The 26,248-nt window shown below is 53.4% G+C and overlaps 1 protein-coding gene across 1 annotated transcript in view; it reads left to right on the forward strand.

Annotated features, from left to right (window-relative positions):
* Positions 1-26,248, forward strand: part of COL27A1 (collagen type XXVII alpha 1 chain) — a 150,858-nt gene that overhangs the window by 51,274 nt on the left and 73,336 nt on the right. The window contains exons 11-17 of the mRNA XM_055579444.1: positions 398-451; positions 1,343-1,387; positions 10,267-10,320; positions 12,598-12,642; positions 21,866-21,919; positions 22,631-22,675; positions 25,986-26,039. Of these exons, the coding sequence (XP_055435419.1) occupies positions 398-451; positions 1,343-1,387; positions 10,267-10,320; positions 12,598-12,642; positions 21,866-21,919; positions 22,631-22,675; positions 25,986-26,039 (351 nt within the window). The remainder of the gene's footprint in view (positions 1-397; positions 452-1,342; positions 1,388-10,266; positions 10,321-12,597; positions 12,643-21,865; positions 21,920-22,630; positions 22,676-25,985; positions 26,040-26,248) is intronic.

Raw genomic sequence — 26,248 nt, forward strand, 5'->3', positions numbered from 1 at the left:
TTGCAGGAGCCGCAAGTGCCCGCCAGCCTCCCTGGGAGGGTGGGTAGGGCTTGGTGCCACCCCAGCATCTAACCCGGCGGAGAGCTTCCTTCCAGCAGATCCAGGAGCCCCCGGCATGGGGCGGGCCTTCCCCTGCGAGTGCCCGCGCCCTTCCCTGGCGTGAGGGTATGTGCCTTTGGACTACATCGTGGAAGCCAGCACCATGCAGTCCATGGGCATATACACTTGCCTCAAGGCCTATGTCATCGTGGAGCCACTGGGCCGCCACCGCTGCCAGCGAGGAAGAGGAGCCGGGCGCCAGAGCGCAGCAAGGGGGGTCTGGGCCGGGCTGGGCCGAGCCGGGCAAGCCACACCCCACCAGCCAGCCCTTCTGACCGCCCCTCTGCTCTTTTCCTAGGGCTACATTGGACTCCCGGGGCTCTTCGGCCTGCCAGGGTCTGATGGAGAGCGAGTGAGTACGCCTTCTCTGTTTCTCTCTCCCCCACCCACTCCCTCTGCCACGGGCCAGGCTGGAAAAGTTCTAGAATCCCTCCTGGAGGAGGTGCTGCAGAGTTAAACAGGTGTCCACTAAGGGTGAAGTCGAGGCAGATGCCTTCCAGACATAGAGAAGAGCATGTGCAAAGTCAGGGACAGAAGCTTACTTGGCGAGTTTAACAGCACAAAGCTCTGAGAGCAAGGCAGGAATGCGGATGGGAGACGGGCCGGAGGGGGCCCCTGGGCACAGCTATATGGCCCCCAGGAACCAAGGTCAGGAGAGGGACTCTTCCGAAAGCATGAGGAGCTCCTGAAGGGCTTTCAGCAAATGAAGAGTGGGCTTATTTCAAACTTCCGATCAATGTGGCCCATGGACCAGATCCCCACCAGGCACGAGTTATGTGAAGCTTTCCTGAACACACCACGCTCATTTGTGTATGTGTGTCCGGGGCTGCTGGAGTTCCCAGGACAGAGGTGGTGTGCCCCACCTGCCTCTGGACCGGCTCTGTCCCCTCTCCACCTGAGCCCACATTTGGGGGACTCAACTGTAATCTCATCAATAAACTGGGGAAAGAGAATCACAGGGAAACAGCGGGAGCATTTATTGAATATCCACTCAATACCAGAGTCCTAGGTGCTTTCCTTAGGAATCTCCCCAGCTCAGGTCCTTGCAGGCCCCTACTCTGAGGACCTGCATTTAAGGACCATCCATCCGACATGCACATTACTGGTGCCTGTTGTATTTGCGGACTGGATGCCAGGCTTACCGTGACTTCCTCTTGTGGGTGGAAGAGAGGCTGGTTTGGAGCAATGCTGTTAGTCTCCTGCTGGAATCCTGTCCTGATCTCTTCCCTGTTTCCTTCTACAGGGTCTGCCTGGCGTTCCTGGCAAGAGGGGCAAGATGGGTAGGCCGGTAAAGATTTTCCGTGTCTATTACGCAGATTCTATGGGTGAACCTGACCTCCCACTGGCCATGTGGCCTGTCCACCCACGGCCTGGGCATTCTTCGCTTCTCTCTGCTCCGCCCTGCTCTGCTTTGAGTGTGTGGGCAGGAATGGGGGGCTGTCTGGGCCTCGGGTCCTGCTGCCAGAACACTTGAGTGGCTGCTGCACAGCTGGGGCTGGGGGCTCCTGAGGACTCTGGGCCCTTCTGGGATGGTGCTTCTCAGTACGTCCAGCAGTTGTCCTGCAAGGCGGTTCTGTGTCGGGGGGCTTCTGTTGTCTGGGTCGTGAGTGTCCATGCTGGGGGCCTTGTCTAGACCGGATATCTGTGCTCCTGTGTCTGAGAACACTCAGTCTCTGTGTTGTGCTGGTGTTACCTGTTTTACTGCTACACACACAAGGCCAGAGGGCCCTGGGGTGTTGGGCAGGCCCATTGGAGACGTGACCACAAGACAGGCTCAGCAGGAACCCCAGTTCACCAGCTCTGACCCTGATTGTCCATTGTAGAAGGAAATTATTTCTCCCTTTGTTTGGGCATCTGTGGGGCAGGAAGAAAAAGCCAAGGCCCAGAGAGTTCAAGTAACTTGCCCAGAGTTTCACAACGGAACCAGGATACTAACTCGGTTCTTGTCCAGGGCCTCTGATCTCAGTGTTGGCTCAAGTTCACGAGTTGGCAATAATGCTGCGCAAGTGGATTCCTAGAATCTTCACTTGGGGGAAAGTCATTCATTCCAACGATCTCATTTTTCACAAGGGGAAACTGAGGCTCTGAGAGTCAGGGTGATATGTCCAGGGTCCCGTTGTCAGGTCCAAGGAGACCCAGGATTGTAACTGAAGCATCTTTCTTTCAGCCCTGGCCCCTGCTGGTGGCTTAAGGTTCTCTGCTGCTGCCCCACAGGTTAACTCCTGGGCTTGGACCCATCTTCATCTCTGGGTCTGGGCCTCCCTTTGTTTGTGGTTGATGGAGAAGGGATAGTGGGGGAGTTAGAAGGTGAGAGGCAGCTGCGAGGGAGCCAGGAACACTCAGGGGTGGCCAGAAACGGGGTTGACTGTGATTCTGTGGTTGACATGCGTGTTCATGACACCTTACCTGTTGTAGTATAGGGATCTGGGCCCTCTGGGGGCCAAGTCGTGGGGCGGGGTTCAGAGAAGAGAGACATCCAGGTCCTGACCTCATGGAACTGACAGAAGGGGCACCTCACCCTCAGACCTAGAACAGTTTGCGGCTGATAGTTCTTTTGTGCCTGAGGGCTAACTGTTGTTGTTCAGTCAGTCCTGTCGAACTCCTTGCGACCACATGGACTGCAGCACATCAGGCTTCCGTGCCCTTCACCAACTCCTGAGTTTGCTCAAACTCATGTCCATTGAGTTGGTGATGCCATCCAACCATCTCATCCTCTGTCATCCTTCTCCTCCTGCCCTCAATCTTTCCCAGCATCAGGGTCTTTTCCAGTGAGTTCTCTCTTCACATCATGTAGCCAAGTGCTGAAGCTTCAGCTTCAGCTTCAGCATCAGTCCTTCCAGTGAATATTCAGGGTTGCTTTCCTTTAGGATGGACTGGTGGGATCTCTTTGCTGTCCAAGGGACTCTCAAGAGTCTTCCCCAACACCACAGTTCAAAAGCATAAATTCTTCGGCGCTCAGGTTTCTTTATAGTCCAACTCTCACATCCATACATGACTACTGGAAAAACCATAGCTTTGACTACATGCATCTTTGTCAGCAAAGTAATGTCTCTGCTTTTTAATATGCTGTCTAGCTTTGTCATAGTTTTTCTTCCATGGAGTGAACATCTTTTAATTTTGTGGTTGCTGTGGGGAAGAGCTTTCCAGGTTGAGGGAAGAGCAGGTGCAAAGGCCCTGGGGCAGGAGTACTGCTGGGTCTGAACTGTAGTTTTCTCATCTGAAAAATGGGGATAATAGCTTCTAGCTCATGAAGTCATTGTGCTTGTCACATAGTAAAAACTCAATAGATGGTAGCAGTTATTGTTTCTATTTGTAGTTTTGTGGGTGACTGAGGATTCCTCTGGGCTGTGTGAATTTAAGCCAATGGCTTTACCTCTCTGGGTCTGTTTTCCCAAAGCTTCAGTCACAGAGTGGGAGCAGTTGGCTCAGGTAGAATGTCTCAGTGCAGCCCTGGAAATCACCTGCCAAGGCAGGAGACGCAGGAGACACGGGTTCAATCCCTGGGTCAGGAGAGCCCCTGGAGTTGGAAATGGCCACTCACTCCAGTATTCTTGCCTGGAAAATTCCATGGACAGAGGAGCCTGGTGGGCTACAGTCTATGGGGTCGCAAAGAGTCAGACATAACTACGTGACCTGTAGTTGTCCCTGAGCACACACTCCCGGAGGCCCTGCTACCTGCGCGGCATTTGAACCACTACATGTGGTTCTCATACTGATTCACTGAGGTAAGATTGATTATCTATTTTCCAGGCAGGGAAACCGAGGTTTCAAAGCTATGCACCCAGAGACCCTCTGAGGCCTTGCCACACTTCAACCCCTGTAACAGACAACTCATTTCTGTCTCTTCACTCCACGTCTTTGTGCCTTTAACTCCCTCAGATTCCACCCTGCCCTCCATAATGGGTGTTCCCTGGCACTGGGGTGGCAGGCGTGGGTGCGAGGAACCACCCCCATTCCGCCAAGGAGTCCTATGGCCACGCAATACCCCAGAGGGCCGAGAAAGTCTGCTTGACCCTGGTCCAATCATCTTGGCCAGCACATGGGCAGGGTCTGCCTCAGAATGATTTAATATGTATGGAATAGACTTTATATCCCTGAGTCCCTCGGGCTTTGTGTGTGCCTTTGCCTGGCCTCCCAGTCTGCTGCACCCTTGGCTCACACACTCCTCGCTTGGTCTTTAGGGCCATCCCCCTGTTACGTGCTCCTAAGCCCCTGATCCGTTTGATGGGAGTTGGGGGCTCCTTCTGTGAATGGGTTTTCTTCTGGTCAAAAGCTTTGGGCCAGACGATTTCTAGGCACTTATTACCAAGAGGAAATGTCAGGAGAATGAGCTGAATCCCTTCATGCCAGATCGCAGCTGGCCTCATTTCGGCAGGGCTGGCAATGATTTTGCTGTGGTCCGTTTCTCTCCAGCAAGCAAAACCTCAGGCCCATGCATACAGCCTGCTCAGCATCAGGAGGCTGTGTGGGAGTCTTTTGCGGATGGGAGCTGTGAAACACAGCAGAGGTCAGAGCACATCAGAGCTGCAGGAACCCTAGTGATGACCTGGCCCCACCTCTTTGTCAGACGCATAAGTAGACGTAGCTCAGAGAGGCCAGTAAACTCGCCCAAGGTCACACAGCACATTGGTGGCAGAATTGGGACTTGAATCCAGGACCCTTGCGTGCTCAGGCAGGGTGCTCTCCCCGTCACCCCTCTCCTCTCTGTGCTCCCATCTTCATCCTCCAAAGGAAAGCTTACTCCACATCTCTCATCTCCCGTCGCCTGTGTTGTGGTTTCCCGAGGAGGGGTCCAGATATAAGATGTTACAAGCTTGGCTGGAGTTGAAGAGGCTTCTCCTGGGCTGTTAGGGGCACGACGCAGTGACACAGCTGGGGACACAGCCACGCCTTGCAGTCTCACATGGGGCCTAGGATGATGCCACAGTGAATCCTCTTGTCTTGCACTCTGGCTTCACTGTCGAGCCCGCTGGAATGCCTGGCAAGACCAGCCCCTGCTCACAGCTTCTCTCGTGGCTTCTGGCCAGACCTGCCAGGGCTGGTCTTGTGTAGCGAGTCAGGCGGGCAGACCCTAAAGCTTAGAGCTGGAAAGGTCCAGCCTTGGCTCCGGTTCCCTCCGTGTGTGGCTTAGGGACAGTTGGGACTCGGCCAAGGCCACATGCCTGTCTGGGGCAGGACAGGGCTTCTCACATAGTTCAGTTTTGGCTTCAAGCTCTTTTTCAGCCTGAGGGCAGCAGGGAGCAAAGTGGTTTCCAACTGGAGAAACTGAGGACAAAACAGATGAAGGTCCTAAGCGGTGGTGTTGCTGTGAGCTAGGGGTATGATCCCTAGGGTCCAAAACTGGAACTGGAACTGTACCCAGGGCTGTTGGCAACCCTGGGATCCTGCTGAGAACTCTCCCTGCCTCCCTCCATCTTCCTCCCTGCGGTGACTCCTTGTGGCTGGATTCCTGGGTAGATATCAGAAGGTAGGGTGACGACGTGCTCAGTGTCATGAGAAAAGGGTGCTGGGATCTTAAGTAGTCTTTCCCTTTTGGAGCACTCGGAGGGCACACATCTTCTGGAAGAAAATACAGGCTGTTGTCAAACCTGTGCGGGAGCTCCTTGACTTTAGCGAATGTAAACCCTGTAAAGAGGGCTCCAAGTTTCTTCTGCAGGCTTTTCCTCGAGGTTATCATGAATTCCACTGTTAGCACCTAACCAGCGTGTGATGGCATTTTAGAATTTACTGGAGGCTAAGGCCTAATGTTGCCTGGAGAATCCCAGGGACGGGGAAGCCTGGCGGGCTGCCGTCTGTGGGGTCGCACAGAGTCGCACACGACTGAAGCGACTTAGCAGCAGCAGCAAGGCCTAATGTTACCAGAGACTGGATTGCAAATATCTCACTTCTTCCTTAGCTCAGGGGAAGCTGGGCAGGTGAGTTGTCAGGTGGGTGGGGCAGGACTGACCATCTCGCAGGCCAGAGAGCTGAGTCTTCAAGACGTAGTAGGACTTCTGATCCTGGAGACTGCAGGCATCCCCTCCCCGACGTCTCAGCTTCTGGAGCAGGCCGTCGGTGTAGACACTGGCTGGAGGGAGGGGGCGGAGAAGATGACCCTCGGAGACCTCCTCAGCCCCTGGCATCCTGCCACAGATGTGGTTATGAGAACTGTCCCTGTTTGGGCATCTGTTCCTCTGAACTGCCGTAGCCAAGAGAGAATGTGGAGTCTCGCCCTGGATCCTGGTTCTGTCTCCTCCTGGGCCTTGTTCTGCCCAAAGTACGAGGCATTCAGTTCCCCAGGGGGGCCTGACCTGGGGAAGTGGGGAGACCACGTGGCTGGGGCCCGGCAGGGCGCCAAGCTCATTCCTTGGGCCTCGGGCCAGCTTGCTGTAGCCGGGAGCTCAGGCCTGCGGAGGAAGGTCCCGCCATCGGCCGGGCTGTTAGTGTGCGCTGTGCACGGGCGGGCGCGGCCAGAGGGGGAGAAGCAAGCAGGGTGGAGGTGGTGGTGCACATTCCGCTCCACCGCCACCTCTCTGGGACCCCTTGGATCAAGCATCAGGGCCCTGGGCAAGTGTTGGAACTGGGATGTGTTGCTCAGCGGTGGAGGGGTGCGGCAAGCTAGCGAGGTGAGGGGGCCTTGGGCAGGTTCTGGGCCTCAGTTTCCCCACTGACGAATGAGGTGCTGAGTGCCAAGAACAGCTACGGTCTTTCCATTTTAGACCATCTATGATTATTCCAGTCGCAGATCTGGATGCCAGTTCCAGCTCTTTTAAAGCCCTATCTTTTTTCTGATTGTGCTCTGCTTAGTCACTCAATCGTGTTCAACTCTTTGTGACCCCATGGTCTGTAGGCTAGGCTCCTCTGTCCATGGGATTCTCCAGGCAAGAATACTGGAGCGGGTTGCCATGCCCTCCTCCAGGGGATCTTCCCAACCCAAGGATCAAACCCAGGTCTCCCACATTGCAGGCAGATTCTTTACTGTCTGAGCCACCAGGGAAGCCCTTTTTTGGATTATTGTGTTCTTAATTACCCTAGATTTCTAGGTCATCTGCTTGGCTCTGAAGAAAGCAAGAAAAGGTAGATACAGGGCTGGGTATTGAGGCCGCTGAGCACAGCAGAGAACCAGAACCAGTCCTGAGCCTTGGCAATGCCATTCCCTCTTACGTGTTAGCCCAGGGCTCTCATGCACCTTTGAGAGGCTACAGGCTTGCTCTAGCCCATTCTGTGTACTCACTGTTGATTCACAGCCAAGAGAATGGGCTCTGGAGTCAGACTGCTTGAGTTCACATCCCAGTTCTGCTATTCCATAGCTGTGTGACTTCAGACAAGTTCCCTAATAGCCTTGGGCCTCAGTTTCCTCATCTCGAAAATGGGGCCAATGATAGGTCGTCTGTCATGGTGCTGCTTCTCTTATTGCTGCCACCACCCCATCCTCAGCCACGGCTCTCCTTGGGCTGCATTTTCTCCGCATAAGTGCCTCTCTTTGGGTTTTTGACCATTGATTCTGATGGTCTAGTCTTGGCTTAAGCCTCAGAGAGGTGCCCTCACATCGCTGCTGCCTCCACGTGCCGGCAGGGACTCGCCCTCCATCCAGCATCTTGGCTCAAACTCTCAGGACCCCGATTGTACAGCAGAGAAAACCGAGGCTCAGAGAGGCCCACGGGTGGTGGAGGGTTGGCATCCTGTTGCTTTGGTTCTAAAGCCTCACGGGGGAAGCTGGCCTGGCACCGGGGTCTGAGAGGAGTCCCTGGGCCAGCCTAGCGTGGCCCTGACTGCAGACACATGGGTTTGAACCCGTCTGGTGGCTTCTGCATGTGAACACGTTGGGCATCTCAGCCAGGATTGATGCCTGGGGACTGCTGTCACGCTGTCTTGTCTTCCTGAGGTGATGGGGCTGGTGGCGAGGTCCCAGGGCCATTCCTGCTCCTCCCTTCCAGGCTTTGTCTAAGGGATGGGCCAAGCTGAAGGGTTCCCAGAGAGCACACCCTCAGCCTGAGAGGACAGAGGGTCAAGTGAGGGTCTGCCTGTAGTCACACAGCCCACCTGGGGGTGAGCCCAGCTAAGTCTCCAGGCTGTCTCCAGACCCTGGATCTGGAGAGCACAGCATCGACTCCCCGAACCCTGCCTTGTGAAGTCAGCCAGGTGTCCGGCTAGACAGCATCCCACCTTGTCACCTGAGGGATTGTCCTCTGTCTTGCCAAGCCCCCAGCTGCATCCTCCAAGGTCAGAGGTGGTGGCTCAAGTGCCTTCAGGAGCCTCCGCTGCCCACTACTCGCCCAGCTGAGATCTCCTGCCCCAGGAAATGAGGCAGCTCTCTACCTTATAGCATGCCCAAGTGGGGCTGGATTGAAATTTTCCAGGGGGACCCTAAGGATGTGGGAAGAAGCATCTTAGATAGGGTCAGATGTAGCCCCATGAAAACTTGATCTGGAGGGGCATGCTCTTGTGCGCATGCATACACACACACACACACACACACACACACACACACACACGCCTACCTTTACCACTCTCTTAATTCAGTCAGGCACACATTCAATCAGCTTCTGCATGCCAGGATATGCCCATACTCAGCTCATACAAACATGGCAGAGTTGAGAGAGGTGGGACCTGGGCTCAGCTCTGCCACAGACTTGGTTTTTGTCTTTGGTGAGGTGATATTTCTCTCTCTGAGCCTCAGTTTCCCCATCTGTTAAATGGGACCAATAACCTTCCCCTTAAGGGCGAATGTCAAAGTCACTGGCTTGGCCCAGATCTCTTTAATGTGTCCTCGTTTCCTCTTTTGGGTGTCAGAATGAAGCCACGCCTCCTACAGGGTCCATATCAACACCTTCCCTTCTGGTCCACTAGGGTTTCCTGGCAGAGGAGGGATTTGAGGGGAATAGTGTTCTGGGCAGGGCAGGACGAAGGCTCAGATGCACACACGCTTCAAGGTATCTTTGCTCAGCCAGTTTAGACTTTGTAATTGGCTTGGGTTTTGTTTTTGTCTTTGGTCTTTTTAGTTTAATCTACTTTCTGGATTCCCCCAGTGGCTTCAGAAACCAGAAATAAATTATCCTCCGTGAAGAATCTTGACTGTTTGAACAGCTCAGGCCTCCTCTTGGTCAGAGAAACATGTGCTTTGTTTTTTTATTAAATTTCCCTGGAAAAACAGTGATTTGAATTCAAGGAGAGGAGAACAGGTTTCCCTGAATTCCAAGCTCGGGACTTTCTTTTCCTTTTGAAGTAGAATGGAGCTGTCCCCTCCTCCTCGGCTCCGAGAAGCTTCTCCACAGCTGATGTTTTTCCAGCTGCCTGTCTCCCCAGAGAGTGTGGAGAAGGGGTCAGGGCGGGGGCGAGAGGGCCAGACCTGCCCACGCTGGGCCACCTGGTTTTTCTTGGCTGCCGAAACTCACCTGTGGCCATGGTGCCCGTATTCCCTATCCGTGTGACTCTATGACCTTGACACCTGCCCTTGCAGAGCCTCACTTTCTTCATCTGTAAAATGAGGATCATGATTCCACAGGGTAGCTTTTAAAGAGCACATCACAGAAATTGCAGAAGGTCAGGGCTGGGAAATGCTGCAGAAGCCTCTCCTGCTTGGACCTGTGGGGAAACTGAAGCTCACAGGGGAAGGCATGACTCAAAATTCTCGGCAAGTCAGTGACTGGTGGAGGCCTAGACCTTCCTGACCCCCCCGCTCCATCAGGACCAGGTCTCAGCCTGGTGGAAGTTCAGTTGCTAAGTCGTATACGACTCTATAGTCTGTAGCCCGCCAGGCTCCTCTGTCCATGGAATTTCCAGGCAAGAATACTAGAGTGGCTGGCCATTTCCTTCTCCAAGATCAAACTCGGGTCTCCTGCATTGTAGGTGGATTCTTCACTGACTGAGCCACCAGGGAAGTCTCAGCTTGGGGGCTGGCCTTTACGTGCCAGGGAGCTGGGTACTCTTTTCTGACACTCAGAGAACATGAAAAGAGGGCTCCCTGGCCATTCTTCCAGTCCTTGGGAAGTTCTTTATTGGGGGCCGGCGAGGGGAGGATGTTTGTTGAGGGCCTGAGGTGACTCAGGACTGCAGAGCCTGCCCAGATCCTGGAACCAGCGAGTGAGACTGCATGGACATGTCCTGTGTCCCCTAGGGGTCTGGATCCAAGCCACCCACAGGTATACACACTAATCTGCAGATGTTTGCTCTCTCTCATGCCCTCAGGGGTTTCCTGGAGACTTTGGGGAAAGAGGCCCCCCGGGACTGGATGGAAACCCTGTAAGTATTTCACATCTTTTTGGGGAACAGGAAAGAGATTAGGAACAAGCACACAGCAGGTTTTAGGACCCTAAGCTTTTAGGTCACCCAGCCGGGTCACCCATGAGCTGAGTGTTCCTGGGTGAACTGCATGATTTTCCTGAATTCCTGGCTTCTGTCTACTATGGGTGGCCTTTGAGCCACCCCACCCCCACTCCGGGAGAGCCCTCCGGCCCACTGAGCCCCGGGTCCCAAAGCCCTAGGCTATGTCCCATCCTCAAGGGATCAGGAAGGTTCGTGGGTCACTTCCTGCTGGGGAATCCAGGGCCACTACCATCTTACAAAGTCCCAGAAATGTTTATGGGACGGCAGCGGCCTGGGGGAGCAGATGGTTTGCAGGCTGTGTATGGAGGGAAGAGCTGAGTTCTAAAGCAATCTCCAGCATAGGCATGTTTATAGAGTTTGTAAATAATTGAGGCCTGTCAGGGAGCCAGGTCAGCCTGCCCTGGGGAGCTGAGCCCGCCTCTCCCTTCCCGTCCGAGGCTCCAGCTCCTGTGGTGGGAAAGCATGATCTCTGCCTGGAAGTGCAGATCATGTCCAGGGCTCTTTGGCATATCTGCCGTGTGCCCGCATCTGTCCTGGGGCTTCCCATCTGTGCAGCTGTGCCCAGCTGTGCCCTCAGCAGAGGTGGCTGCTAGATCCATAGTCAGCACCTGATATGTGCTTGTTTTAATTCCACAAATGCTCCTTGAGCCTCACTCAGCTTGGGGCTGACTCCCGGGCTCCCTGGGGACCTGAAGCCCTGGTCTCAGAGCCAGGTGGGTCTGGGTTCGGATCCTTCTGCACCCCTTGCCAGGCATGGAAGCTTGGACAAGTCAGTTGCCCTGTCTGGATCTGTTTCCTCATCTGTAAATGACAGGGATCCAATGGCAGATCGGCCAGTCTCAGAGAGGTGTTGTGAGAAGGCTGTGAGAGAGGGCAGGGAGGTACTGGGTTTTCACTGGATGGAGGGGTTGGAAAGAGTGGGTAATGATGGGGCCTGTTCCTGCCCTGGAGGAGCTCATGACCGTCTCCTTAGTCCATTGCACGAGGTGAAGTGAGACATGTGGGATCAGAGAGGTCACAGGTGCTATGAAGGAGGGAGAACGAAGCAGAGATGACTCCTGGGGAAGATGGCATTGGAATTGGGATGAGGAAAGAGGTGGTAGGGCAGCATTCCAGGTGGAGGAAAGAGCACTGGCAAGGGGTCAGAAGTGGGAAACCAGAGTCTTTCCTTCAGCGTACCAGTCACCGAATTAACCACTATTAATATAATAGGTGACTTCATCCCGGAAGTGTCCTTGGGGAGGGGCAGGGATGACTCTGTACTTATGGTCCAGAGGAGTAGGAAGAGGTCCTGATGACTGGTCCCAGCTCTGCTGCATAATCGAGTGGCCTTGAACAAGTCCCTTCGCTTTCCCGAGTCTCAGATCCTTTGCTTTAAAGCCAAGGCTACCCCTCACTTCCTCTTCCTCTTCTCAGTGGCTGTAATAATGATGTCCCATCTGATTGCACAGATGAAGGAAGACAACCCCCTGGAGGATGTTGGTGATTCATAATCACCATTTCTAGAGCCTATTTTTATTCCCACTTATGCATTTTTAATTTGATCCAATCCCCTCTACCTGTCTTTTCTGGTGCAAGCAACTGAAGGGCCATTTTTAGAGATCTGGAAAACAAACTTTGCCCACACATGGCTGTGTCTCCCAACTCCCAGGCGAGAGCTCCCAGCCTCTCAGAGGCCCTGGGGGGTGGACCCTGAGAGCCTCTTTCTGCTGGGGGAATCGGGGATTCGCTCAAGGCCCCCAGTATCTTCTGGCTGAGAAATGGAGGGAGGCCGGCCAGGTAGGTCTTGGCGTGGTGTCCTCACCCCCTTGTTATTTCCTCGTCCTTGACCTTGGGACAGTTGCCTGACCTTGGAGCCTAAGTTTTGCCATCTGTAAGGTGAGGATGCAATGAGATCTTGTGGGCCAGGCATCCTGCCCATCTTATTGTCACAGTGAGGATTCTGCCCATTCTCACACCTGCCGCTGGAAGGTGCTGGATTAGAAATCCAACCTCCCCACTTTACAGATGTGGGAAGCTGATGATGAAGGAGGAAGTTCTCATCCAAACTCCAGGCCAGGCTCAGAAGAGTCAGGAACAAAAAGTGTTCAGCTCTGAACGATTCTACCAGGGGCTCACATGGAGGATGGGGTGGAGGGCGTGGCCTGGAGGGACACAGAGCAAGTAACCACCTTGGTCTCTCTTTCTTTGCAGGGAGAACTGGGCCTGCCAGGGCCCACAGGAGTCCCCGGCCTCATTGTAAGTACACAGATGCCTGGGGAGGAGAATGGCCAGGAGGGAGAGTGTGGGGAACGAGCCATAAGTCCTGCTGAAAAGGCTCCTCCTCATCTCCTCCCTGGAGGAGCTGGAAGAGCAGGACAGAGCACTTGGGGCAGGGCCTAAGGGAGGAAAGCCATGCTGTGTGGCCTCAGGTGGATCACCAACCTTCTCTGAGCCCCTTTCTTCATTACTCAAGTGGGGGAGGGTTTGGAGCATGAGACGGCCATGCACTTTGACACCTGCTGCCTGTCCGCTGCTCTGCAGCAAGGTCTGGGCAGGTGGTAGTGTGCCCATCCAACAGATGAGGTGCTTCAGGTCCAGACAAAGGAAGTGACTAGCAGAGGAGCTGAGGCTCTGGACCACCCTGGACAATCTTCTCCATCCTTTTCAGAACACTGACTTTGGAGCCAGACCACGTGAGGTCAAGTCCCAGTTCTGCCATAGCCAGGCTGTGTGACCTGGGTCAAGTCACTTACCCTTCCTGAGCCTTAGTTCTTCATCTGTAAAATGGGTATGATAGTAGACTCCTCTTGGGAGGGCTGTGAGAATTAAATGAGGCATTCTTGTACTATCTTTGGTACAAGGTCTAGCACTTAGTAAATCTGCAGTTAGTGGAAAATATTGCTTTTATTTTAAAATGCTATTTCTTGTTACTATCTCTTGATGTGCCCGGGACTGAGAGAGGCCTGTACCAGGGAGGCGGAAAGCAATCTGACTTCTGACTCCATCCACGTTGGGGTAGCTTTGTGGAGTGGTGCTATCAACCAAAACCGGGCTCCCCGATAGACCTCCGGAGGGTGAGCCCTGACCTTGGGCCCAGGCCCGAGGGCCAGTGACAGGCCTGAGTCTAGGAAATAAGTCTAGGAGCTTCCCTAAGGGTCTGATGGCCCTGTCTTCTGTTCTTTGGGATATATCTTGTGGGGTTTGAGTCTCATACAAGAAGACTGTTGCGGGGTGACAAATGGGCTGCCAGCTTTGGCTACTCCAGCCACTGTGCAGAGACATTCTATCGAGAGGGAGGCTGGTGAAGGCCCTGGAGAATTGGGGAGCCCCATTGTTCAGGGAAGATCAGTCCTGGGAAGAAGGCCCAGAGGCTCCCATGGGCAATGTGCTCCTGCTCAAGTAGGTGAGAGCAGAGCCAGGGCAGGGTGAGGAGTGGAGGTCCGATCAACCTGTGTACAGATCCTGGCCTCACTTCCTCTGGGCTCTGTGGTCTTCAGTTACAGGCTCACTTCCCGAGACTCAGGGATCCACTCTGTCAGATGGGATCTTTATGCTCACTCTTGTTAGGACCACATATATACCCAGACCAGTCTAGAGCCAGGTTACCTGGGTTCAAATCCTAGCTCCATCACTCTTTTAATTGCAATTCTGAGCATATTTTCTAAGCCTCCTGTGCCTCAATTTCTTCATCTTTAAAATGGGAATAATATCAGTACCTAACTTGGGAGAGTACTGTGAGGATTCAGGGAAACTAGTATATATAAATTGCCTAGTACTGATGCTGAGAAAGATTGAAGGCAGGAGGAGAAGGGGACAACAGAGGATGAGACGGTTGGATGGCATCACCAACTCAGTGGACTTGAGTTTGAGGAAAGTCCTGGAGATGGTGACGGTCAGGGAAGCCTGGCATGCTGCTGTCCATGGGCTCACAAGGAGTCAGACACAACTTAGCAACTGGACAACAGCAAGAAGTACTCAAGTAAGCACTCAAGAAGCACTAGTAATAATAATAACAAATTTAGTAATAATCATAATAATGATTTTATTACTACTACTTGTTAATAAATAGTTAAATAATTACTGTTAATAAGTAGTGATTCAGTAGTAGTAGTAGTGTTTTATATACTAGGGCTTCCCTGGTGGCTCAGCCAGTAAAGAATCTGCCTGCAATGCAGGAAACCCAGATTCAGTCCTTGGGTTGGGAAGATCCCTTGGAGAAGGGAATGGCAACCCACTCCAGTATTCTTGCCTGAAGAATTCCATGGACAGAGGAGCCTGGTGGACTACAGTCCATAGAGTCACAAAGAGTCGAACACGACTGAGCCACTAAGCACAGCACACAACAGCAGCCATTTAGAATGCTGCATTGAGAAAGATTTCAAAGTCACATTAGACATCATCGGGAGATAGTGCTGCGATTGACTGGTGATGTCTGCCTTGGCTTGGGATTAGGAAGTGTCCACATGCGAGGCGTACACTTGTCACCCCTGATGTCCTTTGTGGAGCACCTTCTTTGGCACAAGGCACTGACCTGAATGCTTTGGAAAAAGAAATTTCTGCAATGAGTATTAGGGAACCTGAGTTTATGAGGATCTCAGAAGTCTTCTGGTCCAACCCTCTCGAAGCTCAGCAGGACTCCCTTCTGGAGGATTTTGGTCATATGAACATTACGCTCCAACTTGAACACCCTGGTGTTAGAAGCTCCCTCCCTTGAAAGTCCATCCACTTTCACAGAGCTCTCATTGTGCAGGGTTTTCCTGTGTTTTGAGTCCAACTCATCTCCCTGTCCCTGGGAGAGGCTGTTCAAGATGTAAAGATGGTTGCATCTGTTATTCCTAAGGCTGCTTCTTCAGGCTATATGATCCCCGTCCCCAAAGCTTTTCTGCAGGGATGTTTACATATCTTGGCTGTCATTCTTGGCACACGGTCCTATTTGTCATTGTTGGCGTCCACTGGGTTGGATCCTGAGAGGGGCGCGAGTATTGCTTGGCCGAACACACACGGATTCTAGAAACCGTGCCATTACAGCCCTTGGCCTTCCTGACTCTTTAAAAGCTCTTCTCACCGATGCTCCCCTTTGCTCTCCACAATCAGGGCTGCCAGATAAAATAGAAGAGGCCCAGTGAAATTTGAATTTCAGATACATTATTTAAAACACATTTACACTATAATGTCATTCCTTTGGTTGATTGTTTATCTGACATGCACATTTTAACCAGGCATCCTGTATTTTTATTCACTCAATCTGGCAACCCTGTGCTCAGTATGGTTTAGGAAAATCCCACTGGACAGATGGGAAGAGTGAGGCCCTAGGTCAAGGTCACACCTGAGGCAAGAGAAGATGGAGGCATGATCAGAGGCCATGCCTCCCAACTCTTAGCTCAGGGCACTTCTCTTTCCACCCTTTCCTGAGGGCCCTGAGCTGGGGCTGAGCCCTGGGTGTCCCTGCATTTCTCAGGCCCTGTGATCTTCATGTTGCTCCTTTCCAAAGAACTGAGTCCACCCCACCCTCCGTCCTCCCCACCTGGCCTCATGTCTTTCTTTGGCCACTTTCAGTCCTGCTGCCCCTGTTTTTAAACTCCCTCTGGTGCCAAGGTGACATTGCTTTCCCCTTGTGCCTGGCAGGGAGGGTGGGTCTAGACCTGCACCCACCAAGTCACCATCAGCCTCCAAGCCAGTACCCTGTCCCACCCAAGGCACCCACTCCTGACCTGGATTTTTGGGGACAGCAGCTTCTGTGTCTGGGGAAAAAAAATTGCCTCCCCAAAGAGTTGGAGAGGAAAAGGAATTTTCTAACCAGGAGCTAAAGGGAAGAGGGATTGTGAGTCACCTACAGTTTCCAGAGGATGTGGGTTTCTAGCTGAGCAAATGGGAATTCCATGTACTGACAATCATGTTCATGGAGATCCACATTTATTCAATGCCTTCGGTCTAGTCAGCTGCAGCAATCTGCATGCAGACCGAAACTGAAACGTCCCCTGTGCCCTGGGTCCTTGCAGACGGAAGGAAGGAGAGAGGACAGATGAACATGTGCAGAGCTTGTCTGCTCTGCTTGTGCTTGACACGCATTAGGCTGGGGCCTTGAGATGCATGAGGCAGGCAGACAGCAGTCTGTTCACCCTGGTGGGAAGGTTGGGGCCCGAGGTCTCCAGCGGGGAGCTTGCCACTCAGCCCTGTGCCACCCTGGTCCCAAAAGCCACTGGGTGGCCCCCTGCAGTCTCGGAGGTGAGTCAGTCTTGAAGCAGTCCCCTTTGAGTAATTGAATCCCTTTGGCTGGCCCTTAAGCAAAGTGTGCCTGATTCCAGAGTCTGCTCAACAAAGAAGATTTCTGTCTTTTGTATTCAGAGTGACACAAAGGGAATCTTGCCTTTTCCATTTAATGAGACCCAAAGAATATGTAATCTGGCCGAATCCCAGCGTGTGGGATATAGTGGACAAGCCCACCCTGTCCTGTCACCAAATGATCCCCTGACTTTGTTTCTTTGTCTATGAAACAAGGTCAGGAACCCCGCTAGCTGACATCTACCAAACCCTCGCATGCCGGGCCCTGTGCTAGGTATTTAATTATCACAGAAACCCTCTGAGTGAAAAGTGGGATTACCATTGTACAGTTAAGGAAACTGAGGCTCAGAGAGGCTGACGCACTGGCCCAAGGTCACACAGCCTTGAAGCTGTCTGTTTCACAGCTCACCCCCTTAACCACTGCACCACCCTTCTAGCTCTGCATGACTTCTGGGGTGAATGGAGACAGCAGGTGTATGAGAATGTGAGCTGGACTGTGCCAGGGACTCTTCTGGGTGAGAGATGGTGCTTATGAAGACCACATAGGAGCCAGGGCTGGCCACCTGGGTCCCCATCCCCAAGCACCTGACCTCCTACTGGAGTTTCAAGGAGGCCTTGTTGCCTTCAAAAGGCGGTTCCAGGGAAGGTTTTTCCCTGGAGGGTTTGGAAAGGAGTGAGTGGGCTTCTTTTTCACCCACTGATTTAGCCCCTTTTAGTGGGCGCTTCCTCTAGGGCACCGGGCAGGCAGTGGCCACATAGGCACTCATGTCAATGGTCATTGGTGTAGAATAGGCCATGAGTTAAAGCCTCGTCAGGCTCAGACATGATGGCAGGAGCCTGACCTGGCCTGTGGGCTCAGGGAGGTGATGCTCGTGCTGAGGACAATGAACAGTGTGAGCTCAGGGCGGAGCTCTCGGTGTAGGAAGCAGTGGCCAGGGATGCCCAGCAGCAGAGGAACAACAGGGAGGAAGGCTGTGCCAGCATCCGTGAGGGTGGGCACTGGGAGCCCCCCAGGTGTTCTTTCAGGGGTTCCTGGCAAGCCCCAGCCTGGACACCTGCTGACCTGTTGGGCAGGGGAGTAGGACTCTCACCTGTTTTTGAATCTCAAGCCTGCCCTCACGTCTTATCACTCATGAATGAGAGCAATAAGGACAGGCATGTTTGGGTCCTTCATTGGAGTAAGTCGGGTCAGTCCCAGGCCTGTGAGCATGGACTGCAGGACCCGATGGACACGCAGACCTGTTCTGGTCCTGCCTGTGTCCCCTACCTGTTGCTTGGTCTTGGGGAACTTGCTTCACCTTACCCTGAGCCTCAGTTTTCTCATCTGTGACGTGGCACTGACGATGGTGGTGACCTCATGGGACAACTGTGAGCAGCTGGGGAGCGTCTGAACAGATTTGATGAGGGTGGAAACTGTCTGGTGTGGCGTCTGGCCCTCAGGAGCTCTTTCAGTGGTCGTGGATGTGGCTGGTTGGTTGCATTCTTGGTGGGAGTCTGTAAAGTGAGGGGTGAAGTGTGTTGAGCAGGATCTGGGAGGTCTGGCAGACGGGGAAACAGGTTCCAGATTACGGGCATGACTCACTGTGCTTTCTTGGGGGCCCCGACTTTGTGTGTCACTTGGCCAAGCTGCCCACGACAGTGCTGAGCACAAAGCAGGCTGGTATCTGTGGGCTATACTGGAGGGGGGCGGAATGCAGCCTGGGGTTTTCTCTCTTCTCCCCCAAATGCTTTTCTAGTCCAACGTGGGGTCCTACCCACGTGAAGAAGACCTGTCCTCAGCAAGCAGCCACCTTCCTCCCATGTGCCCTGCAGCCAGAGCCCCTTTTCCTTGGGTTCTTGGAGGGGAAGCGCACACTGGCCCTGGCCCCCAACCAGACACAGACCCCTTGGGAGAGGGGCGGTGCGTGCATGTGGGGTGCCTACATGCGTCAGTCAGGCTTGTACTGAATCCAGCCTCCATGCAACAAGCTGCCATCGGGTCTGGATTGGGGAAGAGGAAGCGTATGTTCCCAGAGCTGCTGGCTGGTCCTCTCTGTTCAAGACCCCAGCCCCCATTGGAGCCTCTGCATCAGCAAGACCTTGTCTGTGTGTGCACCACCGCGAGGAACTCTGGGTGGCCACCCTTTGCTCTCTTCCTCCAGGAAAAGCGGGGTGGTGGGGAGGGACCAGCCAAAGCGTCCAAAGAGCTGAAATGCTCTTCTCTGAGCTTTGGCCACTTGATGCCAAGGACTGACTCATTGGAAAAGACCCTGATGCTGGGAAAGATTGAAGACTGGGGGAGAAGGAAACGACAGAGGATGAGATGATTGGATGACATCACCCACTCAGTGGACATGAGTTTGAGTGAACTCCAGGAGTTGGTGATGGACAGGGAGGCCTGGCGTGCTGCGGTTCATGGGGTCGCAAAGAGTCGGACATGACTGAGCGACTGAACTGAACCTAACTGAGGAGCTGGCTATCCTTACCTCCAGCCTCTGTCCAGGCCGCAATCCTGGCTTCTTCTCGCCCAAGATTACTTCAGAATTGCTTAGAAACTCTGGGGACAGACTACCCAATGTGAATCCCAGCTCTGCTGAGCTCTGTGACTTGCTCAAGCCCTCACCTCTCAGAGCCTCAGTTTCCTCATCTGTAAAATGGAGAGATCAGGCAGATCATGAAGCAAACGATCGTACCGTCAGGAGCAGTAACAGAGCTGAGGTGTGGGAAGTGCGCAGCGTGGAGCCTCCCCGAGTGTCATCTGTGTTGCTATGATCACCCATTAAACTGAGTGCTCCCTTCTTAATAAGATTACTTGATGGGAACTGAAAGCAGAACTCCTTGGCAAAGGCTCAGCGAGGTTTGGTTTCACCCAGTCAGGTGGGTTCAGGAGGGTGGTGTGGGAGGTGGGGTGCGGTGAGAATCAGCGTTGCCTCAGCTAGGCTAGCTGTGGTCTCTGAGCTCTGCGTGTTTCCCTCCATCTCTGCCCTTCCTTCCACAGGAGTCAGAAGGAATGTGATGTCCCATTCTATGCCAGCCTCCCTCCGAGCCAGCTCCAGGCAGCTCCCACAGGAGCCGGTTCTTGAGCCTGGCCACCTGGGGCAGGCTGCATTCCTTCAGTGCTTCGGAGTGCTTGCCAGCGGCTTCCATGGAGCCTGGCTCAGGGAATGGGAAACCAAGGCCCAGAGAGGTCAAGCACACTGATGGAGCTCACACAGCAGCCGGACAGTCACAGAGGAGGGAAAAGGGAGCTAAGAGAGTATTTCAGGGGCTCCCTCTCCCTGGGCGAAGGCTTAATTTGATGGCTGTGGCTGAGGGCAGCACTAGTAGGGCAGGGCAGGAAGTGAGGAGCCTTCAGTAAAGAGGGTGCACCCCTCACTCTAGACCAGGGTTTCTCACCTCAACACTGTTGACACTTGAGCCAGATAATTATTGGCTTTTCAGTTCAGTTCAGTTCAGTCGCTCAGTCATGTCCGACTCTTTGTGACCCCACGGACTGCAGCACGCCAGGCCTCCCTGTCCATCACCAACTCCTGGAGTTCACCCAAACTCATGTCCATTGAGTCGGTGATGCCATCCAATCATCTCATCCTCTGTCGTCCCCTTCTCCTCCTGCCTTCAATCTTTCCCAGCATCAGGGTCTTTTCAAATGAGTCAGTACTTGCATTATGTGGCCAAAGTATTGGAGTTTCAGCTTCAGCATCAGTCCTTCCAATGAACACCCAGGATTGATCTCCTTTAGGATGGACTGGTTGGATCTCCTTGCAGTCCAAGGGGCTCTCAAGAGTCTTCTCCAACACCACAGTTCAAAAGCATCAATTCTTCAGTGCTCAGCTTTCTTCACAGTCCAACTCTCACATCCATACATGACTACTGGAAAAACCATAGCCTTGACTAGATGGACCTTTGTTAGCAAAGTAATGTCTCTGCTTTTTAATATGCCGTCTAGGTTGGTCATGACTGTATTGTTTTTTCATATTCGTTTATTTACTTGGCTGTGCTGGGGCTTGGTTGCCGCCTGTGAACTCTTAGTTGCGGTGTGTGAGATCTAGTTCCCTGACCAGGGATCAAATTGGGAGCACACAGTCTTAGCCACTGGACCACCGAAGTCCCCCAAGCCAGATAACCCTTTGTTGTGGGGCCTCCATCCCTGAGATGCCAGTAGCACCTCTTCAGTTGTAACTGCCAAAAATGCCTCCAGACTGTGCCAAGTACTTTATCCATGTAAGTCAATTGCTTCTCCAAACTCCAGGAGGTACAGAGTATTAGTCCCTGTTGGAGATGAAGAAACTGAGGCATGGAGAGGTTCAGTTCTGAAATCTCACAATGAGTGAGCGAGCCTCGGAGGAGAGATGGGACCGAGTGGTCCGGCCTTGATATGCGCTGACCGCCTCCCAGCCTTTCCCCAGCCCTCAGCGAATGTGACTCTCCAGGGTGAACGAACTCCGTGCCCTGCTCCCACCTTGAACAGGCTGATCTGATGTGACGCTGGGTCTCCAACCTGTGGTCCAGGACTTACCCGCTGATCTTAGTGTCCTACGGGGTCCGTTTGTAACTCTGGTGTCTGTGATTGACAACCTCACTCCTTCCTTGCTGCTGTCCCAAGGAGAGGGCCCAGCCTCTGGAAGCAGAAATTCCTGCCCCTCACTAAGCTAGAGGAGTCGAAGCCTCTGTGTGTGCTTATTTTGCCCTTTCAGCAGCTCTCGGAGGGGAGGGTTCATCATCTGCATTTTATAAATCAGGAGGCTGAGGACCACAGAAGCCCAATGAAATGCCCTGAATCCCTTAGCTCAGCAGTCCCCAACCTCTCCGGCACCAGGGACTGGGTTTCCTGGAAGAATTTTTCCACGGACCGGGGAGGCGGGATGGTTTGGGGATGATTCAAGCACGTTACATGTATTGTGCACTTTATCCCTATTGTTACTGTATCAGCTCCACCTCGGATCATCAGGCATTAAATCCTGGAGGTTGGGAACCCCTGCCTTAGCTGGTAGGGGATATGAAGAATCCAATGTGAGGTGAAAAGAGGTAGTGGGAGGGGCACCAATCAAGAAACAAGCTTGGGAGAGGACCTCTGTGAAATTAATTCCAGTATTTCAGTGGAGGCGAACACGCCTAATTACAAGATCAACCCAGGGACAGGGGGTTTGCATCCTTGGAAATCTTCCCAGGCCAGCCTCCTGTGAGCCTCTCTCATTGCGTCTTCTCTTTCTCTTCCCAGGGCGACATGGGAACATTGGGTCCGATTGGCTACCCAGGACCCAAGGGCATGAAGGTAAACAGAAACTGTTCTTTACTCTGAGTCTCATCCCAGCCAGTGCCCCCTGACTCATTTCAGCTTAGAAGGAAGGGTACCCTGACACAATGCTGGGGGAGTGTACTCAGAGGGGTGCTGGGGTGGAACGTGGCAGATCAGAGGTTCAGTGCTTCTCAGTCCTGAGAGCCAAACATTGTGTGCATGTCATTTATGCCAGACATCTTTATTGGATAGCAGTCCCCCAGCTGAGCATGAGTCAGACATGATTCTGGACTTCAGGGCACTGAAAGTCCAGTGCAGAACATCACCAGGGGGACAGAAACTATAACGGCAAGCCAGTGAGCTCAGGACATCCGTGAGTGGGATGGGTGTGCAGGTGAAAGGTGGGCTTATGCTGCCAGGGCCACGTTCCAGGGACGATTCCATTTGGCTAACAAGCGTGTGACACAGCTCATGAAGGCCGTCTCCCCCCATCAGCGCCCTTCTCCCCTGGATGTGTCCAGAGCTCTGTGATTCACAAGTCAGCCGCCCCTTCTTACGGTCCTACACGCCACACCATCGCCCTCTGGGCCGGGGCTCATTGCCCCCTTTTACAGATGAGAAAACTGAGCCTTGGGCTGGAGCAGCCAGCACAGGGTCTTGCAGCAAGCCAATGGGTTTACGCCAGGGCTCCTGACTCCTGGGGCTTTTACCCTCCGTCACAGCTGAACCCTGGCCTCTGTCTTGCAGGGACTGATGGGAAACGTGGGGGAACCCGGACTGAAAGGTGATAAGGTGATCTGAATACTCCCTTATTGCACTGTGTTTTATCTGCATGCGAATTCCCTCTGCCTCGGCACTGCTGCTGGTTTCTCGCCAGGTCCACTCACCTGCACTTTTCCTGCCTCCCCTCTGGCCCTCCCTAAATCTGTGCTCCCCAACTTCTTCCCTGTAACTCTGGATGGGATTCAGGCAGACAGTTCTGGAAGCATGTGGATCTTGGCAGACAGAATGGGGGCCTGGGGCTGTTGAAACTTGGGTTGGGGGTGAGTTAAGGCAGGTCTCCGAATTTGGGGAGCAAAGCTGAGGCTAGCGTCCAGGCTTGAGGTCAAAGCCACAGGATACAGAGGGTGGGGATGGAGAGATGGGAGAACTGGAGCTGAGATGCTGAGCCCCAGGGCAGGGGCGATGGCATAGGAGGAAACAAATCCACATACACTGTCAAGATTGGAATTGGGAGCCCAATCCCAGGGTCTGAAAATGCAACAGAAAAGCCAGGACGGGCCTGGGCCCCTGACCGCGTTCCTCCCAGCTGCGCCGGGGGTGGCACCCTTGCCCTGTGTCTTCCACAGTTCCACTGCCGAGCCAACCCTGGGCCAAACCAGAGCTGGAGTTGGGTAGGTGGGACCCCGGGGCCCAGAAAGGAGCAGCACCTGGCCTGGGCCCTGCAGCATCCGAATGAAGAGACTCAGTGGGTAGGGGCCGTGCTCCTGTGCTTGGCTCTGTGGCTTTCTTCCTGCCCTCCACTGCAGCCTCTTGACAAACCAGGCTCCCCAGAGGGAGTGTGGGAGAGCTTCTGGGCAGCATCCAAGTTTCCGTAAGCCTGAGCAGATAAGAGCCGCTCACCTGCTCTGGGGCCACGCTCCCTGCACCTGTCTTCAGATGACTCTGCTCCTCCTAAGTTCGAGGAACAGGAGCAGGGACCAACACTGGTCCCCCTGTAAGTGTTCTACAGGGCTTAGCTCGCCCATCCTCCACCCCTCTACGAGATGGGAAGCTTGCTGAGCACGCACAGCTGGTATGTAGCATCAGGATTTGAACCCGGCACCTGCCAGCAGAGACCTCCACCCTGAAGCAGGACTGAGGTCAGAAGGGCAGAATCGATGAGGTCCTTAAGAGGTCACCTCCTCCAGTGCCTACATGTCACAACTGGAGAAACAGACCCAAAGAGGAGAAGAGGTTCTTCAAAGGAAACTCAGTGATCTGTAGGAGCCAGCCCAGAGCCTGGACTCTTAGAAAAACTAGAGCTGCTGGGCTGCAATGAGCATCCCGGGTTGTCCTACCCACCCCCACCCCTGGTGCCCAGCCGGGTGGTGCTCACCCCAGTCCTGTGTCTGTCTCCACCTCTCCCGTCTCCTCCCTCATGCCCAAGCCTCCAGCTGCCCCTCTCTCCACCCCCCGCCCACCCCCACCCCCCCCCCCACTCAGCTTTGCCCTCTGGCTCTGCCCTGCTGGTTGCTAAGCCCCCTCTTCCACGGCCCGCCCTCTGGAGATGTAGGGGCTTTCTGTTGGAGGCGGGGGCTTCCCCACAGCTACCTGTTTACCCCGTGGTTTGAGTCATCAGCACTCTGGAAATGTTGAAGTCATGGACAAGGTGAAAGGAAGTGGGGGGAAAACAGGAGTGTAGTCAGGGAGCTTTTTATAGGCCCTTTGCAGAGCTGGCCTCCAGCTCACTGTTTCTTCAGGAACATGGAAATAAACGTGTTATATAGAACTCAGCTGGCTTGCTGACTGGTGCTGCCTGGGACATCGAGAGATGTAAAAGCCCTGAAAAAAAAAGGGGGGGAGGAAATTATTTTCCTGCTCACAGATCTCAGCAAAATCAAGTAAGTCTTTAGAGTTGAAAAAAAAAAAAAGAAAAGAAAAAGAAATCTCTTTTCTGCTTCTTTGGCTAGAATAGGGTCATAATATTTTGGGGAGCAGTGTTCTTATCAGTACCTCCTCACTCCACCCCGCCTTCTGGCCCTCCCCTGGGATGACAGAGCCACCCCTTCATGTTCCACGGTCATCTTGCCTAGAATCCCAGATTGTCATGAACCAGCCTGGCCTCAGTCCCGTTTGCCACCACCTGGCTCCCTCTCCCCCCATGGAGGTACATTCTGGAACCCAGGCTCCTGCTCCAGGCCCAGCTTTCTCCAGATCCCTTGTCCTGATTTCTTAGGGGACTTTGAAAATTTTTTTAAAACCATCTTACTCCTTCTTTGGACATTAGAGAAAAAAAAAAAAATGTTCCTAAGTTCCTAAAACTCTGGGATATTGTATAAGATTTTCCAAATTGGAAAAACCAAAGTAAGTTAAAAAAAAAAAAAAAAAAAAAACCTTTTTTTTTATTAAAAAAAAAAAAATTCTGGCTTTTGTTCTACCAAGGAAGTTCTATTGGATCATGGCCTTCGCTGCACAACATGAGTTCTCTAAGATTCTCCATTCTTCTTGGGTTTTTCTCCCCATCCATCCAACTGCTGCCAAGGCTATGAATGTTTTCTGAGTCCTGGGGCCAACGTACCAACATGGAAAGCTGGAAAGGATGAGGGCTGTGTGAGACGGTTCCAGGTCCAAGGAGAAACCTCCCAATCTGGTTCTGTGACAGCTCATTCACCAGGATGTGGTTGAGTACAGGGAGGGGGCAGAAGAGACCTCCGACAGCCAGGATCAGTGTCACAAAGTCCATGCAATGTGTCATCTTAAAAGGCAAACACCCAGACTTAACTCGAGACCAGTTTACTTGCTGTTTACACGTAGTCTCAATGAGCCAAGATCTCTGGTTTCTCATGCTATAGCTGATTCAAAGCAGTTAATTAGACGTAGACTGAAGCCAATTGCTGGCACAGAAACTCCCACGGAAGGACGATGTGACAACTCACAGCCTGGCAGTGAAAAATATCAAGCAACAGATGCAAGTGCTCTGAACCCATGGTGGTACGGGGACGCTGTCCAAGCTGCACGCTCTTCCATGTGACGTCAGTTGATGATGAAGAGGTTAAAGGATTAAGACACGGTTCCTTTGGCCCACGATTGTCTGATCTCCCACCAGGGCCAGGCAACATGGGGCAGCTTAGCTTCTGTTAGCGGAGTGTTCAGCCACCTGAGCAACCCCAGGCAGACCTGTGGCTAAGCTGGCTCTGTCCCCCGAGGGGGCACACCTTCCCCACCCAGGCTCCTCTGGGGCTGGGGCCTGCCCTTTTCTCTAACAAGGCTACTGCTGGGTGGATTGACTTGGGGAACGGCCTCGGCAAAGCTGTACCTCGCCATTGGGTCTGGATGTGGGGGAGGCGTCCAGAACTCACCATGGTTTCCATCGTAACCTTCTTTGCTGGTGTGTATTTAGGGTGAACAAGGGGTTCCAGGTGTGTCAGGAGATGCCGGATTCCAAGGAGACAAGGTAACTCCTGCACATTCGCCCCCTGTCCCCCCGTCCTGCTCTTCTGTGGCTCTGGCTTCTTTCCCAGGGGCCGACATGGGCCGGGACCCACCTGGAAGGTGGCATCCTTTCCCACCATCCTGGCTCCTCCATCTTCCATCCACCCTCTCGTTGTCTCTTCTCTGGACTTCACAGCGGCCTCCTGACGTATTCCCAGGCCCCAGCTGTGT

This window comes from Bubalus kerabau, chromosome 4, assembly GCF_029407905.1.
Source record: "Bubalus kerabau isolate K-KA32 ecotype Philippines breed swamp buffalo chromosome 4, PCC_UOA_SB_1v2, whole genome shotgun sequence".
Taxonomy (NCBI): Eukaryota; Metazoa; Chordata; class Mammalia; order Artiodactyla; family Bovidae; genus Bubalus; species Bubalus kerabau.